General features: G+C 38.4%; 1 protein-coding gene across 1 annotated transcript in view; it reads left to right on the top strand.

Moving 5' to 3' along the window:
* The first annotated feature begins 1,124 nt into the window (after positions 1-1,124).
* The window catches only part of LOC130183926 (voltage-dependent calcium channel subunit alpha-2/delta-2-like), a 37,947-nt gene continuing 21,524 nt past the window's right edge, over positions 1,125-17,547 (top strand). Inside the window, exons 1-4 of the mRNA XM_056399659.1 lie at positions 1,125-1,625; positions 10,858-10,939; positions 15,978-16,094; positions 16,885-16,944. Coding sequence (XP_056255634.1) covers positions 1,510-1,625; positions 10,858-10,939; positions 15,978-16,094; positions 16,885-16,944 — 375 coding nt within the window. The 5' untranslated portion in view covers positions 1,125-1,509. The remainder of the gene's footprint in view (positions 1,626-10,857; positions 10,940-15,977; positions 16,095-16,884; positions 16,945-17,547) is intronic.

Below are 17,547 nucleotides of genomic sequence, written 5' to 3' on the forward strand. Positions count from 1 at the left end.
TCCAACATCACTCCTGCAGTTGCTCTAATCTTTATTCACGGCTGATGTTTGATCTCCTCAAACTGGACATGAAAGACATACTCAGACACTTCTTATTATAATATAACCAGCAAGGAAAATAAGAAATAATGTGCAGGCAAAATGGGAAACAGATAACAGACTTATTTTACACAGGTTATTTAGATGTGAATCGGCAATGTCATACCTTTAATGTAATGCAGCTGTAAATGATGTTGACTTTTACAGCTGTATTTAGTATGCATCAAATGAGATCCACACTTGACACTCCTCTGCAAAGATACACAAAATACTGCTGCACACTATAAAAAAATTGCCAAAAGAAAGCCTGAGATGCATGTTATATTTTCTTAAAGCTTAGCTATCCTGAAGTGAAACGAGTTTAAACAGGTTTGCAAATTTATTTTATTGTAATGAAATGTTACTGTAGCCTCAGTATATGTATGAAGAAAATAATAAACCAAAATAAATATTGGACTTCATGATACAATTCTGGTCATGATCAGGAGCACAAAAACGTGTTTAGGAAATCCCTATTTTTAATTGACTTATTTGACTTCCATTAATAAATGTCAATACTAACTTCAAACAAGGGCTCTGACTGAGGGGCCCCTTGATCCCTGAGGCCCCTAGGCCTGTGCTGTGCCTGATGGGACTATTCAGTAATTTATCCATGCACATAGACATCTGAAATGTGTCAATGGGCCTGGACTAGTCAAAGATTTTAGTAAAGGTGGTGACAACCGGAAACAACAGTTTAATCTTTAACTAGCTATTTCAGTTAAATGTCCAAAACCAAATGATTTACAGAAGGCTAAATGTGGGATTTATAGGGCCCTTGGGGGTTGGGGCCCGATTGGTGATGCAGTCTTTTGGGGGAGTGAAGCAGTAGTTTTAACGGTTTCTTAATTTAGTTGCAGTCAGTGACCCTTAAGTGCTTTAACTGTAGCATCCTCCAGGCCTCCAGTGCCTCATACAGACGAGCTGGCGGTCAGTCTTGAATAAAAACTAAATTTATGCCGATGACAAATCCCACGTGGCTCTGCAGAGATAAATAAAGCCAAACTAGACTCTTCTACTGCTCCTCTGTTGCCTGGTGAGCGTGAACGCGCCTGGATCCACGGGCTGCTGGAGAGAGAGAGAGAAAGAGAGACAGAGAGAGAGAGAGAGAGAAAGAGAGAGAGGGGGAGAGAGCTGTTGTGGACGCGCCGGCCTGTGAGCTTGTGGTGGTGGTGCTGTTGGTGTATGTGGGAGCAGGAGGAGAGACTCTGCAGTGTCTTGGCAGCTGCATTCGTGCATCTCCCATCGTCCGCGATGCCTCCACGGCCATTGCCTGCCTCCTCCGCGTCCACTTGACAATAGAAACCGATATGAACTCGTCGGGAAACTGAGCCGGAGGTTCACACCACAGCTCCTCGTTTATATGTCCCCGGAGACAGTCCGGAGCGCTTCATTCACGCACCGAAACCGAGAATATTTTTTTAATGGAAAATGGCGATAGGCAAAAGGTCTTGCAGCATCGTCTGCTTGGTATCTATCCAGATTATCTTGATTTTCAGCGCATCGTGGCCTGGAGCAGCGGCTCTCACATTCCCCCAGCAATACACGTAAGTAATAGGCACCCTGATTGAAAACATAGCGGGGCTCTGATGGGAGACAACTTTGGGCTTGTCCACTCAGCTCTGTTACCAGGAGATACTTCAGTCATCCTGTTTTATTTTTTGCCGTTATATAATTTGACAGTGTTGGCGATTACATCAATGTAAACGCTGGGTATTTAAAGCTCAGGGCTCTGTAAGGTGTAGTCCACACTATGACTGGGCATACATGAGAAAGCTATTGAGATCATTTACAGGCATATATTGTTTTAGTCAAACAGAAGAGCTAATTATCAAGTTGGCCTTAATATTAGATATAATTAGTAGGATTTGGACAATAATTTATATGCTCCATTACTATATGATTAGTTCTAGCCTTCATTTGAAATTCCCTGAATAGTTAAAGCTATAGAGCAATTGGTATATTTCCTAAAAAATTGATGTTTATATCATTCAACATTACACTCATTACCCTAATGTTTTTCCTTTAATGTTAAATCTGGGTGTCATTAATTTAAAAAAAAAATAATGGCAGTGATGGCGAGCAGTGATGTGAAGTGAGACTTAACTTTGAGTAAATGAATGCCAGTGAAGGAATAGGTGAGGTTGACCATGGCTTTAATTAGTTTAAGTTGTCAGAGACTATATTTGGCACCTACCATCAAGTCTGTGCAATTGTTGCAAAACTGAAGAGGGTTTTTTTTTCTTTTCTTTTTTTTTTCCCTTCTCTGTGTTCCCCCTGCTGTTCTTGTGCGCCAGTACTAGATTTTTCCATGCCTGCTTTCAAGTAAAGAGCAAAACATTTATTTTATTTTGTGAAACACCCGCCTTTCGACAACCTTTTGAGTCAACCAACAGTACCATAATAGCTACTAGTAGTACTGCATGCCTCAGTAGTACTAGTAGTAGGTCTACTACATTGAATAGAAGAATAAAGGTGTGGTTTTTTACTGTGAATACTGGTGGAATTCCTGCATTAGAAGCATTCCTCTTCTGTTTTTTTTTCCTTTTTTTAATCGATCGTGTGCTTAGTTCTTCATTCTTAACCTTTAACCCATTACTGTTAAGTACAGCTGGCACTTAAGTTGAGACTGCAGTTATCCGGGCCCACCTCCAGGCTCTGCAATCAGGCTGCTCTGGAGGGAGGAACAGGCCAGATGGTCCACTCATCTTCGGGGCACACAGTGAGGGATTTCTGGCCAATCACAACTGGAGAACCAAGATGTATTTACCAATTAGGAACGGGGTCTATAAATCTGGGAGGTGTGTGTATGTGTGAATTTCATGATGAATTGGGTTATTTCAAGTAGGGTATAGCTGCTGCTCTCTCCTCCTGCTGCTGCTCCTCCTCCTCCTCCTTTGCACGGATTTTTCTGCTGAGTGCTCTGAAACAGCTACACAGCCCTCTGCCCTGGGTCTCTTCATGTAAGCTAAATGAAGCAGAATCGCTACGCTGAAGAACAGCATCTCATTCCAATTAAGAATTAATACTGCAGCAGTGAGGATTTATTCCCCTTCTCCCTCTCTCACTTCGCCCTCTCCACTCCCGCCCCTTCTGTCTTGACTCTGCCTCATGCTTTCTGTCTCTGCATATAGATAGATAGATAGATATTTGGCAATATTTTTTTTCCAGTCTAGGAAGAGTGGCATCCTCATCCTGCACAGAACAAGACTTTGACACTAGAGGCTGGAGTCTGCATCGTGCTACTAAAAAACTTGGTTAAGGTTATGGGGAAAATCATGGTTTTAAGGCTGTAACTTTATTGACCAATTAATCCGACGGTTCTCAAAGTGTGGGAAATGCATGATCCTCAGTAGAAAAATGTGGAATAGACCTAAAGCTGGATGAATTGGACTCATATGGGAACAACAAACAAACAAGAGTGCTCTGATGCGAGCAAGGCTGTCAGTGTTTCAGTTAGCAAGATTTATTCTACAAAAACAATTAGTAAAGTGCAACGTGTGTGGAGGTTGAACAGAGGCAGGAAGAAAAACCGGCTTATGCTCAACTGGTGAGAAGAAACATGAAAACACAAGCAAAATGTAATCAATGTACAGTGATCTAAAACAGAGGAGCAGCGAATACTCACATTTCGGCATTTGTGCTTCTTTGTTGATTAGGTTTCTTTTGATTGACAAGACAGTTAAATCTAGTACTTGTTGCAGCACTGCTTGTTTTTGGTTAAATTTGTGGTTCAAGTCAGAACTGGCTTTTTCTTTTTTTTTTTTTTTTTAAACCAAACATCATGTTTCTACAGTGGCCCTGAGAGCTCAACACTGCAACTCAATAAGACACATGCAAATGCACAAAAGACAAGTAAATTTAGAAAACATCTTCATCAATTTGACAACACAACCAAATACAGAAATATGTTGTACATGTGTGAAATTGATGGAGACATTTTCCTGAATTTGCTGTGTCTTCTTAAGTTGTAGTGCGTTGAGCTGTGAAGGCCACCATATGTTCCCCTCACCTAAGCATTGTGTTTAGAGCTGCCTGAACATAATCATAAAAATGTTCATTACAATTTGCTTGTGGGGAAATAAAAGAAATGTCAAGGCACCTGGTTAACACACACACACATGCTGAGGAAGGCAGAGTCCATACATCTTGTTTGTGTAGTGGACTTTTGCCAAATATTTAATAACAAGACTGAGAGTTTGTAGCCATGCTAACAGCTCTGTGAGACTACAGTGGTGCTTTCGGTTGAATTCTACTGTCAGCATGCTAACATGCTCACAATGACATACTGTGATAACTATGTTTATCATGTTAGCCATGTTTATTGTGTTTGAATCCTATAATTTGCCAATTAGCACAAAATATAAAATAAAACAAGTACAAAAGGTATTGGATCACTGGAGTCATACCAGTTCATCTTGAGATAGAAATGAATGTATGAAACAAATTCTTGACAGTCCATCCAACAGCTGTTGAAACATTTCATTTGAAACCATGAACGTGAACCTCAGTAGAGGAAAAAATCAAGAGATCAACAAAGTCAGTAGAATTCATTGTCTGAGGACCACCAATGTCCGCACAAGATTTCATGTCCAATCCATCCAATTGCTGCTGAAATATATCAGTCTGGAACCAATGTGGTGAACTGACCGATAGACTTGACACTGCCATCCCTAGAGCCATGCCCCTTACATTGCTAAAATTGTAACTGGGACCGCATTATGCCTCCTACAAATCATATTTACTACTGCAAGTGAATATGAATTGAATTTTTAGCAGGCTATGGTTCTAAATAGATAAATTGATAGAACCCATACACATAAACCTCTAAATGTCTCCTCTACCTGCCTCCACCTATCGCTCTGCTGCTCCACCCTCTCAACCTCTCATTCTCTCCACTGTAAGTGAATATGGGTCACATCACGCAGAGCTCCTCTCGCTCTTGTCCCAGGGGTGTGTGAGAATAGCAGGTAACAGAGTAGAAGCACAAGCCGCCTCATCGCAGCACTGCGATACAGACTTTTCTGATATCCCTCTCTAGAGGAGAGCAAATGGAGCACATGATAAAAAAACTTGGGTTTGTGCTTTAGCTGCACTGACTCACACAGCTAAAGCTGCTCTGCAGTTCTGTGGGCTACAGTCATGTAAGAAAACTGGCACATACTAATGTAATAGTTTATGTTAAAAATCCTATTTGACCTATTTCAAGGATTAAAGATAACACTGAAATTTAAGTTTCCCTAAATGTATAGAGGCACTGAATAATAATCCTAAATGGTAGTCCTAAGTGACACTGAGACAAGTCCACTCTCAATGTATTTTATATCAGAGACAGCAAATCTGATAATGTCAGAAATTTAATTCTCACAATGTTATTGGTGCTATAAACCACATCTACAAACTAACAAAGCACTGTTTATGTGTTAAGTAAAAAAACTTTTTGCTGCATTTTCGAAAAAAAAAAAAAAAAAACCGAGGGCAAACTGCTTTGTTTAGCTGAAGCCTGAAGAGAGCAGTTTGCTGAAACATTTTTTGCAGCAGTTTCAAAACGTAGGCGGTGCAGATGGATGGTGTAAATTCATGAAGCATTTGTTGCATCTGACATGCTTCAAAATTGATATTGCACAGTGTGACACAGTTTGCGGTCGAGATTTTATAGAACCCATTTTGCGCATGTAATGATCCTGTAAGTCTGTACATGTACTCCTCTCTTACACTTTATAGATTTTCCTCTATGTGAGGATTGCTGATGTTATCACTAAATATGCACACGTGAAAACTTATTTTGATGAGAGATCAACAGACTGTGTAAAGTTAGACTGTTCAGAGAATAATCCCGAGATCACCTGTGAAAGTTTCAAGGATATTTTTATTTTAGATATATTTCTACCAAACATATAAGAATTGTGTGAAAAGGACAAGATGCTGACTCGCCATTGTTCCGTGCAATCTTTTATATTTGGGAAAAGTGTCTCTGTGGCAGGAACTGTTCATTTATCATTTCATAAAAACATTAGATCAGCCAAGGTGGCCTTGGTTTCAGCGCTCACAGTAATAACATTAACACATTGGCCTATGACAGCTTAATAGAAAATTAAGCTCAATGACAACTGGAGTATGTTTTTGAAATAGTTTATCAGGCAATGCATATGTTTCCTGATGGTTACTACATTCACAGTTGTCACCACGGAGAGGGTAAAAAGCTGCTCCCTGCTGCAGCTCTTTTTCACTTACTGCCTCAAACTGAAAATAATTTCACTTTTAGATAGTGCTGTGGTCGTCAAAAGACTCTTCATCAGGCATTCAATCATGTCTTTAATGGGCCCTCAGAGTGATAGTCTTGATGTTGCTAGATGGCTTACATCTTAGTTTTTCACACCGTTCCCTTAACTTGGCATTTTGTAGAAACCCAGAGGTAATGTTCTACTTCAGTGAAAAAAGTCTAGTCCTGTACTGAGGGCTCTCTATTCATCTTCAGGTCCGAAAGTGTTTCACGCCCTAAGTTTCAGCTGATACTAGCATCAAAAGAGAAAGGGAAAGCTTGGCAACATCCAAAAAAAAGTTGTGTCTTGCTGTGGATCTGGACAGTTGAGTTGAGATTTGTGGCTCGTCTGACACTAGAAACAAGCTCGACAAGACTTTAATCTGTGTTGCTGTCTCGTAACTCTGCTGGGAGCTGTCTGACTGATAATGGATCGACTCTGTGGGCACTTACAGGATTTTCTCGGTATTAAGATTTATTTCCCTGGTTCAAACTAATTTAGGTAAAAAGCTCAAATAAATGTTTCACCACCCCAAAGACTTCTTTTAATTCTTTTGGCCATGCAGACGGAACTGTAGGATCATCTGATCAGCCAATGAGTGAAGGTTGAAACACTGGAAGGAGGCAGGTGAACGGAGGGAGCTAGGAATCTTTAGTGAGGCTACGACCATTCAGTGATCCTCAGGGTATCTTGAGGATAGGGTGGCAAATTATGAGCATACAGGGAGTCTGTAACATAAATAGTATAGTATTTACTCATCTTTAGAGCATGTTTAGCATCTAAGCAGTTCTGTTCCCTGTGGCGTCAATGTTGCATAAATGCACTGAATATGAAAGACACTGGTTCTTATACCGCAGTGTGCTGCTTGTGTTCTGATAGGTTGTGTAGGATTGTGTGTGCTGCTTTGAAGTTGCTGATTGGGATGTGATTATGCCACAGTATCTGTCACTGAGAGCACATCTTAGAGGAAGAGAGTCAGAGCAATGAAGATAGTGTGATGCCGTTTTTTGTTTCATCGATTCAAAATCATCATGGACTGATGGCACACTGTATTTATCAAAAGATTTTCCACAGAGACATTGTGGAAAATATGTGGTTCTGTAGAGTTCCCATTATGGGTTCTCGTTATATATTTTTCTTTAAATGATATCCTCAGTATAAGTGAACCAGACTCTCCTAGATGATGTAACAACCCTGTAGGTTAATGCTGTAGCCAGCAGTTTTATTTCATCTTCGAGAAATTTTGTCATTTTGGTGTGATGGATGACTCTAACTACGATAATACCCATGAGCCCTGAGCCACTAGTCTTTGTGCTTGTTTTATGTCTGTTTATCATATTGCGTGGAAGAAATGCGATTTTGTGCCCCTGTAAACTGAACATTGTATATGGCATATGGTATATGTAATGACTACATTGTACCATGAGAAAAATCCAGTCAGAGGCATCAGAGTGGTAGCTAATTAAAAATGCATCGTTGGTGCAGTTGGGAAGAAAACATATAAAGTCGTTGAATTCAACCAATATTAACACAGAATCCAAAAGTGAATTGATTTAATCTCCATGCTGTAAAATCAATTTCCTCAACAGTGAAATCTTCAGCTGCCGCCTGCTGTTACCAGCAAATGTAATAGAATTTATTCAGACTTTATAGTGATCATGCATTATTCCAAGGTGGTTGACGCTAATGCTAACAGGCTAGATTAGCTTCCTTTGTTGTGCTACATTGTTGTAGCAGTGCGTTACCAAGTGAAATTGGACACAAACATAATCAGAGAAACATAACACCTATAAAATGATCTCATTTGTATAAGTGCTAGTATTGGATTTTATTTTGATGTCCCTGTCAGCTGCATTTGCAGCCATTCTGCCAGCAGTTTGTATATATGAGAAGTGTTTATAGGGAAGTTGAAACAACAATTAGTTGTAATTAAATGTTTTCTTTCATATAATTGTTTTTATCTTGAAATAATTAAATGCAGAGAAAGAGTGTGCTGGCCAAATTCTCTGACCCTACATGCCTCCCGTCTTTGTCCCACTGCCATCTGACCTTGTGATTGTTTGGAGTAGTCCACACTTGAGGCTGTGGTCACTGGCAGGTCAGGTAAATCTCAAAAGCTTGTTAACAAGTTGCAGTTGTTTTCTGAATGTGATCTAAATAGAAATAGATTTTACTTACAGAAAAGATTTATACCTCTATTTTTATTGAAAGGAGAAAAAACTTAAACTGCAAATTTCTATTTTCGGGACACTGGCAAGAAAGCAGCTGGCCTCTAAAGATTCATCCTGAGTTTGCTTTTATGTCACTTCAATGCTTGACGTTTCTCCCTGTGAGTTTACATTCTAAAAATAATGAAATTGATCTAGAAGGAAAGAGAAGATGGTGTTTCTGAAGGAGATACTACATCCAAGTGCATTAAACAAGTCCAGTATGGTTTTCTGGACATCCTAAAGGAGCAATATATACTTGCAGTACATATTTTGAATTTGGAGAATCAGAAGCCCTTTATTGGACTGTGCGTCCTCAGTTCGTTGTTAAAGCCTCTTCAACATCCAGGAGGATGTTTGTGTGGGCTGGGAGGGAATTAGCTGCTGGGGCCACGTGTGCTGATATACTGCTGGCTTGTGGTTCTGGCATTTCTGGTGTGTGTCCGCTGGTGGGTGTGATTAATGTGTTGGAGTTGACATTTAACAGAGAGATTATTAGGAGTGCTGCTGCTGTTGGAATCGTATTAATTAAATATCAAGATAGCCAAACCTTTTATTGGTCAAAAATGTTCCTGTTGATTCTGGCAGTGCCCCATCATCAGGTGCAGTGGTCGTCGTTGTTGTTGTTGTTGTTGTTGTTGTTGTTGTTGATGATATCACTGGTGTTTCCGCTGCTGACTTTGATGAATTCTCAACACACTGTTTCACTACCCCAGCCTGGGGACTCACTCTTAACAAATCCAGCTCATGTTGTGAGCGCTTGTGTGTCCAGTAGTGAATGTTTCGACATTACAAAGGAATTTGCACATCATAAACAAAATCTTTAGGATGAAAAGTGGGGAAGGAACTGACAGACTTCTATTGTAGAGGATGGTCATCCAGCTAGCTGAAGAATAGGCCAGTGGTTTATTATAGTGGGTTATGTTAAGCCTTTTTATGATATACAGTAGATATCATGTCCTCTGAATAACTTAACAATTTTTATTTTTTTTCTGAATAGAACAGTAACTTTGTCCTCGTTTAGATCATTTAACCAGGTGATTAGAAATACAATTACGTTTCTACATTTCTATCATCAAACATTAAGAATTTTGAATATATTTTTCAGACAAAACAGATTGTAAATATAAATTTGGAGTCCTCTGATGTAACTGAACACAAAGTAGAATTGTATAAAATCAGGTTTTGGCCAAATATAGCACAGTAATGTACTGTAATACTGCACTGTAAAATTACAATAAGTGACATCTTCAGAAAAAGTTGTGTGTGGATTTTGTCTTCTGGTTCAGAACAGTGTAGGAAAATATGGACTCAACCATAAACAGAAAACAACCTTCATTTGACTGCAGTTCATTGTCTGAACAGCAGCTTGACAACACAAGATCATCAAAACTCCATGACATATTTCTCATTTTCAGCTTTAAGGTGTTCTGCTCAGAGATTGTTAAATATGCGTACATGTGCAGTACAGTATACCTCTCCCTCTCACCGCTCACATCACAGCGGATGTTTTATTTATTCTGGCTCATTAGTTGCTCTGTCTCTGACATTGTGACAAATTCCAGTTGCATCAAGTAATGTGCGGCTGCCACCGCAGATTTTAAAAAGCTATTTATGTACCGAATAATGATGTAGCAAATGGTATATATTTCTTTGCTTTGGAAATATCCTTTCACAGAATTATGATGATTAGTCAACAAAGCTGATTAGGTGGTGTTAGTAAAATCTCAGGGCTTACTCTCAACTTTAAAGATGGATGCAGCTCTTGTAAGCTTCTTTTCTGTTGCTGAACTGGTGTAATCAGTGGTAATAAGACGAATGGATGTATTATTTTCTTGAAGGGATATTGTTGATAGGTTACCAGTCAAGTTTTCCTGCATGTGTCTGTAATGTCTGGATCACTGGAGCCTTTTTTATTGTGTAGGTTGCAACGTAGAAGCACATTTTGTATTCATTTAATACATTTTAAAACGATATTCATTTATTTATTTATTTATTTCAATGAGAGCCAAAAGAAATAATCCTCTAATTTACAGAATACGGTTGTCTCTTTGAAGCCGTTTATGTGTTTTAGTTTTTTCTTAAATGAAGCACATTTTCATAATTTGTGTTGTGATCCTTGCAGTGCTAAAAGCTATTTTTGTTACAACACCACTGCATACTTCTGTAAAACACACACACACACACACACACACGCACACGCACACACACACACACACACACACACCACACACACACACACACACACACACTCATCTTTTTCATTTGTCGAAGTTGTGTGACAATCAGCCTTTGATGTTTATCCACAGGATAATGCACTGGGCCAGACGCATCGAGCAGGAGATTGACAGAGTCTTTCAGCAAATCACTGGAGCTCAGCAGTTGAAAGGGGTGAGTGTGTAACTCTCTTTTTTTTTTTCACATTGTACAGGTCTTATTCATCATAGTGCTGCATAAACTCAATTAGAAAGCACAGAGCAGAGAAGTCAATGTGCAAGACAGCTGTAAATCCATTAAGTTAGAGCTAAGGCGAAATAAGTGCATAAAACAGGAAAACAATCACAGTCTGCCTTTTAGAAACCACTTTGTTTCTTCTTTCATGATTTTCTGGGACACCGTGTAGAGTAATGAACAGCCAATAACATAATGTTTTTGTTTTCCCAGGACAGACATAAAACTCTCTCTGAAAGCTGTTATATTCAGCAGTTTTCAAAATGTATGCTCTGCTTTTTAGATGTTGTGGCCAAATTTTGCTGGCACTTCTATTGTTTGCAATGATTATCAATCTTGAACACATTGTACGATTTCTTTGAAGCTGAAGGGCTGCCTGAACACAGGCCAACAGTGGTTAGATTTAGAATATCTAGAGTAATGTTTCATGAGGTCATGAGTTTTTTAACTTAAACATTCATGAATATTAATCCAGACCTTTCACAAGCTGACCATGTATTGCCTGTGTTAAGTGTTAATGGCAGAACGGCTCATCTGTCACTGTTTTCATGCACATGACACGTATCTGTCATCAAGCTCCCAGTTAGAAGTCATTACATATTCACATCTGGTGCATTTTCACATTACGTTTTACATTACATACAGTAAGGTAATCTGATTCTTGCTGCTCTGCAGTAACCTGATTTTCAAACCATCATACCCTGTAAATCCTAGAGAAACCTGGTTTCTTTATTGAGGTTAAATGGGCTCAATTTCAAACAGTTATTAGATTTCTAACAGGACATGGTTTTAGAAAGAGATATTTCTGTTGAAAACTTAGCATAAGGTTGGTGATATTCTCATTTATTTCAAACTGTTGACAAACCTCATGAAAAGGTAAAAACCAACACACACTTCCTCGCAGCTCCAAGTCCATTGGTTCCAACTGAAGAAATCTTTACAAACAGCTCACAGGTCATTTAAAAAAAATAAAAAGGATAAATAGTTGGGCATATGTGTTTTCAGCAAGCAAAATGCCTATGAAATAATGCATTTGTGGGGAATATTTTCAACCACAGATTTGATGTGCTTGTAAGAATTTACAGACTTTGTATGTGAGTCTAAATGAATGACAGTGTCCAAGTTCATTATAATCAAACAATGTGCAACAATGTATCTCATGTGTGTGTTGGAGCTCTGTGGCACAGAGGAAGTAGCTAGATCGAGGTTATTTGGTCAATTCATTGTTAGTTTTGGAAATGTAATATATCACCTTATCTTTTAAATGTAACTTTCCTATGCTGTACCACAAAAGATTCAATTCGATTCAGCTCCATTGTAGTAGAGAAATTTGAGTACAACAATACAAGTGATAAAATATTCTTTTTTTAATTTGTTATTTTATCAAACTCCTGTAAGGGGAAAGGACAAATCTGAATTAATCGGCCTTAATCAATAGTTGTCAAGTATTTGATGGTTACAGTTTCTCAAATGTGAGGATTCTTTTTCTTTTATAATACTACATGCAACAGAACTGATCTTTGTGGAAGAAACTGAAAAGTTTAAACCACAAAATGATAAGTTTCAACCACATATACTGAAAACTGGGGGTGTCCAGTTTCCTGCTTTCTCTCACAGTAATGTTAACATTGTTGTCCATCGTTGGGGAATACATGTCTCACTCATCAGGATATCATTTACCTGTCGTGTCCAACAAGTATCGGGTTATTTCACATCCTCACTGTAACAGGTGGCTTGGAGTGAGGGTTGTCCCTGAAAAGACGAATGCCAAAAATCAGGACCAAAGATCATCTGCAGGGGGCAAGAGAACCGTGCTCTGGGAAGATGTGTGGGGGCGTTCCCTCAGCAGAGAGCGGCAGCACGTGTCCTCTCTGTTTGTGTCACAGCAGAGCAGATGGTCAGCCTGCAGCCTGCAGTAATGCCTTGATGTGAGACTCACTTGTTCATTCTGTCCTCATTAATCCGTCCATGCTCCTAAACCACTCTGGTTCTGTTAAGAAATTGTTCTGCTCTGCCTGGAACGCTCCGCGCAATCTTCTCTTGTTGAGGAAATGCCTGAAATTCAAATTAAATGTCATTTTCAATTCCTCAACCACAAAGCCATGATAATTTTGATATGTCTCTGTGGTACAGCCCGCGCTCGACATTGGATATTCAACATCAGCATGCTAACGTTCACACAATGAAGCTGGTGTTCAGAACGTATGACATTTACCATGTTCAAAATCTTAGTTACGCCTGTTAGCATGGGAGCGGATTACTATTCTGTCAACGAATACCAAACATCTTATTGTGTTTGGGTCAAATTTGAGGTTGTGTTGTGCAGCCACTGGCAACTTCAGAGTGGTGAAGAATTGTTTTCCTGTAAATAGTTTAAATGTTGGCCATTAGCAAAATGTCAGCAATTTGGCGATATGTGATTTTAAGGGCAAAAAATGATGTGATTATAAATTATACTGCAGAAGTAAATAATTAAATACATAAATAAATGCATAAATAAATGGATTTTAGTAATGAAAAATGCTACTTCTACATATCCCCATTTATTCATTTATTTATTTCTGTGTCTGTACATTAATTAGGACGGCGGTCCTACCTTAGTCTAAAGCCAGATTGGTTATGGCAGTGTGATCCATTGGATGAATCTACTACTACTGCTTAGACTTGTTCCTTTGTCTGACAATGGAAACAGAAAAACATGTAAATGAGAAAAGCTTTATTGGAAATTCAGCAGTATTAAAATACTGTATATGTGAGCACAAAGAGAAGGAGAGACGCAAACAGATAAAGGGCTGAAAACCGGGTGTTACAAGGCTGAGTGTGAATACGACATGATCACGCACATATAGAAATATATACATGAATAAATCTAGAAACGCATGACTAAATGAATAGATATATAAATGAATAATTAAATAATGCAGAAATAAATAAATAAATAAAAGTAGACTGTATGATTAAATAGAAAAATGTAAAAATACAGAAATAGCCTTTTTCATGATCAAAATGTATTTATTTTGCATTCATTTATGTATTTAATTATTTATTTTCTTTCTTTCTTTATTTATACTTATTTTTTGTCCTTCATTCACAGTTCACAGAAACACACTGTTCATTACTGCATGTTCCCATCTGTGCAGCGTGGGCCAGTAAAGCATCTGGTCAGTACACGACTTGAGGGATGTTTTCAATTTCAATTTGTAAAGTCCATTTATAGGTTGAGGGCTGTCACATGGTATGTATGCAGGTTTGCCAAATGTATTTATCCAGGTCACTGTCTCCACTCCTGTCCTGTCTTCATCTTCTGTCTGACATCTGTCCTCATAGTGAACAGAGTGTGATGGGCTAAAACAACACTAGATACCAAGGCTTGAATTTTTTTTTATTTTTTCTTTAGATTTTGGAGCTCAAGGCATTAAAATTACTGCTTTGTGCTCCTGTTTGTGATAAAACATGTCCTGAGCAGGTGGAAACTTGCATCCACTTCACTTCCTGATCCGGCTTATTTCGAGCCATTATCGAACATTTCATATACTGTGTGAACCTTGTCTGTCTTTGCACCTCAGTTGGCTCATGCAGTTACAGTGTTATTCATTCTGAGTTGGAATGAGCTTGAAACAAAACTGAATTTAAAAAAAAAATATGCCTATAACAAAAATATTACAGGAGTTTTACTCCATGCAGCATTATCTGCTTTCACTCTAGTGACATTCCCAGATGTCTCCTGATGACCTTAAAGCTCTCAGGTGTCAGACATCACGAGGAATAGTTTGCAAGGCCATATTTCAGATCCTCTAAAGTTAACTGTGATGTGCTTCCATGTGTGGTCTAATTTAACTCCAGGCCCTCTGGAGAAGAGCATTAAGAACATCATCTGGGCGAATCTGGCTCTTTCAGTTTGCAGAAAGCTTTAGACCCAAGGTCAGAGTTATTCTTCCCAGCCAGGGAGTCTAGTCAGATGAGTGGTTTCAAATGGGTTTTTATATACACATAACAAATATGTAATTTCTTTGGTAGTTTTTATTTTCATTGGAACACAAGATAAACCTCAATCTAAGGGACAATCTGCCTCTTATATGAAACGATATCACAGGCTGTTGCACTTCAAGTCTCACATTCAACCAGGCAGCTCGACAGGATTTTTAAGGTGGTCCAAACCTCATAATCATCTCACCATGACTTTATTGCACAAAGTCATGCTTTGGCTCTGTGATGTTATATTGTTATTACAGACCACAGGAAACGTCTTCCATTATTACACAAGTGTGTTTTTTTTTTCATGTAGCAGTCACGAGTCAATGTGTTGTCTTTGATTTCAAAGACTCTTTTTAGAGAAATGTCATGTTTTGATCCGTCAATAACAAGATTGTTCTTTTATTTTAAAGAGTTGAGGAAGATAATCTTAACATGGATACTTTTACTTTATGGCTAAAAGAATATCTGCCACATGGTGTCAGCGTCATTTAGGAATAAAACTCTGTGATTCCTCTGTGAAAACTATTCCAAAGACAACAGACATTGTGTGTGGATAGATTACATGAAAGGAGCCATATTTAGATTTGGATTGAACATACAAACACAACAACTGACTATTCCCTTGTGTCGGTATTTAAATATAAAAAGGATTTGCTTTTGCAAATTCATGAGCTTTGAATAATAAGGCTGTGTCTGCTTTCAGGAATGCTCTCTGAGATGTTGCAATTCAGATTTTCCCTTTTTGCATCTACTTTCTTAAATGTTTCCTTCTCTAGTTTTACAAAATACAGACTTATCAAATAACATCACTCACATACTGCCCATAACAATCAACTGCATTAATGGCAACGAAGCTTTTTGCCAAGTCAGCTTAGACAATAAAAGTCAAGGGTTACAAATTGTCAATAGAAAGACATTAGGTCAGCAGAAACAGGCCTTACAGACTGACTGTGCAGCTGTTATTGCTCTTACGTTTTTGACATTGTCCATTAAAAATTTACAGATATACAATGAAGAAAGAAGACGATTTAGTCTGGTGAAGAATCAGCCTCGGAAGATTGTGGAGAAGGTGGCCTCAGACATAGAAAAACTCCTGGCTAAGAAGCGTAAAGCCCTTGACGTAAGTATATCTTTTTCCGGACAAATATGAAACACTGTATTGACACCACCGACTGTGCGATTCCACAGTATGTGCTGCTTATTTCGTCTTCTGTTTTAATGTAAATGTGAGGTGAACTCTCTCAGAACTAAATTGTAGCAGTGAGTGATCAAGTAAAATTAAGCATATTATCTATTGAATGTTTTAAATGGAATATAATTTCATGTAATAACAATGCAGAATTACATTTATACATTTCAATTTTATCTTTTATTTTACAGTACAAAATTCTTGTAAGAGACACCAGGTGTCAGCTCTGTGTGAGATCCATCCAGTGGTAATGAGAATTCGATTTGTTTATCCATTGGGAAACCTCTGGATGAGTTTGCTGACAAAGCAAATCAACTCTCTTGCAACACTTGCATTAAAGTTTAGTAAAGATTTAACAGCCTTTCATTGTTGTTTGTTTCCTCAAAGCAGCAACATCTCAGCTGCAGATGATACACAGTATATGCAGAAGATTGATTTTCTATTGTTTTAATGTCTGGTAGTAGCTACAGGGTTTGCAAAATACAACCAAAAAACTTGGCAATGACAGAGAGGTATTTGAAAGACAGCTTTCCTGATGTTGTCAGAACAGTTCTGGTGTGGTACAAAATGCAGACTGAATAAAGAAAATGCAATTTACAAATACCAGTAATCCCAGGTCTGTCTCGGAGGAACCCACACTCTGTCACAGTGTTCGTCCCTACTGAGACAAGACACGTCATTAAACTTTCTCCTCTAACGATTCTCTCTTTTCGACATTTAGAGGTTAGCCAGTGAAGCAGAGCGGCTCCAGCGAGAGCATCTATGGCAGGATGGGATCAAGGTAAGACTTGAAAACCGTACATACGATTTGAGTGGTAACACTCCTGAGGGCCATACAGCACGATCCTTCATCTGATTACCATTATTGACCCTTCTTATCGCTGTGTTCCATGTAAACTGCATTTAAACCCAAAAACCTCCATTTGTCTATGTTAGGTCATCACTTTAAGCCCAGACAGTTCGTTGCAGCGTTGGTGGTTCATTGCATCTGTCAGTGCATCTGTCTTTTTATTCGTTGATCGGTCATGTCCCGTCTTTCTTGTTGAAGGTTTCTTCAACACATTTTGCTGTTTCTTCATGTCTGTAGTGGATCTGAACTCGAGGTGATCTACAGTAACACAGTTTGGTCGTCAGTGGGAAAATGTCAAGGAAGTAGAATGATATTGTTTGCTGTGTGATCTTTTATGCACTGTTGTTTTAAATTCACTATCATGGTTTACTATAGACAATGCTTTAGTCACTGATACATCTACTGTAGATATACAACAGTGACCTCGGTTCGCAACAATATTAATTATTTTTTATATTATTTTTATTAAGGATTTTGTCTGTATTTCTTTACAAAATTGTAGTATAGGATAATTTTAGAATGAAGACATCACGT

This window comes from Seriola aureovittata, chromosome 2 (assembly GCF_021018895.1).
Source record: "Seriola aureovittata isolate HTS-2021-v1 ecotype China chromosome 2, ASM2101889v1, whole genome shotgun sequence".
NCBI classification, from domain to species: Eukaryota; Metazoa; Chordata; class Actinopteri; order Carangiformes; family Carangidae; genus Seriola; species Seriola aureovittata.